The 1408-nt window shown below is 49.0% G+C and overlaps 1 protein-coding gene across 1 annotated transcript; it reads right to left on the bottom strand.

Moving 5' to 3' along the window:
- Window positions 242-1177, bottom strand: LOC100738832 (olfactory receptor 4D1). Its single transcript, XM_013981105.2, has one exon. The coding sequence runs from the start codon at window positions 1175-1177 to the stop codon at window positions 242-244; it is 936 nt and encodes a 311-aa protein (XP_013836559.2).

Genomic DNA, 1408 nt, shown 5'->3' with positions numbered 1-1408 from the left:
CATGAATGGGGAGAAATGTGTGAAATGGGGCAGAAGGTAGAAGAGAAGAGGGGACCCAGAGCTGCCAGGATGGCTTGAAGAGCCCATAACTTGTTTTCTGGATGGGATAGTTGTTGGGAGGGAAGAGGTAACAAAAAAGCTTTTGTATTATCTACTTAACTCTGGATCAACATTATACATTGCCCAAGATTTTTACAAAGCATGCATACCTCAAAGGAGATGGGATCCACTTATTTCAAGATCACTCCCTGTTGCAAAGGACTAGGCGCTTGCCTAATCTCTTCATGGCTGCCTGCATCTCTTGGTTCCTCAGGGTGTAGATCATAGGGTTTAGCATAGGGGTCATGACGGTGTAGCTGATGGACACAGCCTTGTCCATAGGGAAAGAGGTGAAAGGCCGGGCATAGATGTAGATACAGGGAATGAAGATCATAGACACAACAATGATGTGGGTGGTACAAGTGGAAGCTGCCTTCCTCCTCGCCTGCCCCGAGTGGGCCCTCAGCATCACCAGGATGGCGGAGTAGGAGATAAGGAGGAGGAGGAACCAGATGAGGACCAGCATCCCACTGTTGGAGATCATGAGGAACTCCAGGAGGGAGGTGTCTGTGCAGGCGAGTTTCAGCACTTGGGGAATGTCACAGTAGAAGTTGTCTAGAATGTTGGGACCACAGAAAGGCAGCGGGAGCATCAGAACCAGCTGAACAATGGAGTGGAGAAAGCCCCCTACCCAAGCAGCCACCACCAGCCCCACACAGAGCTGAGTGTTCATGATGGTGACATAGTGGAGGGGCCGGGAGATGGCTATGTAGCGATCATAGGCCATCACTGAGAGGAAGAAGACAGTCCCACCTCCCAAGAGGTGGAAGAAGAAGATCTGAGTCATGCAGCTCTGGTAGGATATGGTCTTGGGGTCATGCAAGAAGTCCACCAGCATCTTTGGGGAAGTGACTGTGGAATAGCAGAGGTCTATGACAGCCAGATTTCGGAGCAGAAAATACATGGGTGTGTGGAGATGGGTGTCAAAAGTTATGGTGACCATGATGAGGAGGTTTCCTAATACGGTGGTGGTGTAGACAAACAAGAACACCAGAAACAAGAGGAGCTGGAGCTCCCGAGTCTGTGAGAGTCCCAGGAAGACAAATTCTGATACCCAAGTGAGGTTGCCTGGTTCCATGCTGTCTTCCCCATACACCTAAAGAAAACAGACCACAGACAGAGATGTATGAGGTCACCACTAGCCTTTTTGGTGCACATGGGTTCAAAAATGAGCTGTCCAAGTCCAGAAGATTGATGTCCTTATATGCAGGTCATAATACCAGGTGCTGATATAAACAGTCTTATCTTGGAAGGTCACTAGTTGTGTAACCGAAGATGACCTTATGGAATCTTCTCAGAACAGACACCC

The sequence above is a fragment of the Sus scrofa genome, chromosome 12 (genome assembly GCF_000003025.6).
Source record: "Sus scrofa isolate TJ Tabasco breed Duroc chromosome 12, Sscrofa11.1, whole genome shotgun sequence".
In the NCBI taxonomy this organism is placed as follows: domain Eukaryota; kingdom Metazoa; phylum Chordata; class Mammalia; order Artiodactyla; family Suidae; genus Sus; species Sus scrofa.
Note: the sequence above shows the minus strand (reverse complement) of the source record. Positions and strands in the feature narration are given on the sequence as shown.

Excerpts from the sequence above, each read along its gene's own strand:
- LOC100738832 (XM_013981105.2), bottom strand. The coding sequence starts at position 1,177 with ATGGAACCAGGCAACCTCACTTGGGTATCAGAATTTGTCTTCCTGGGA.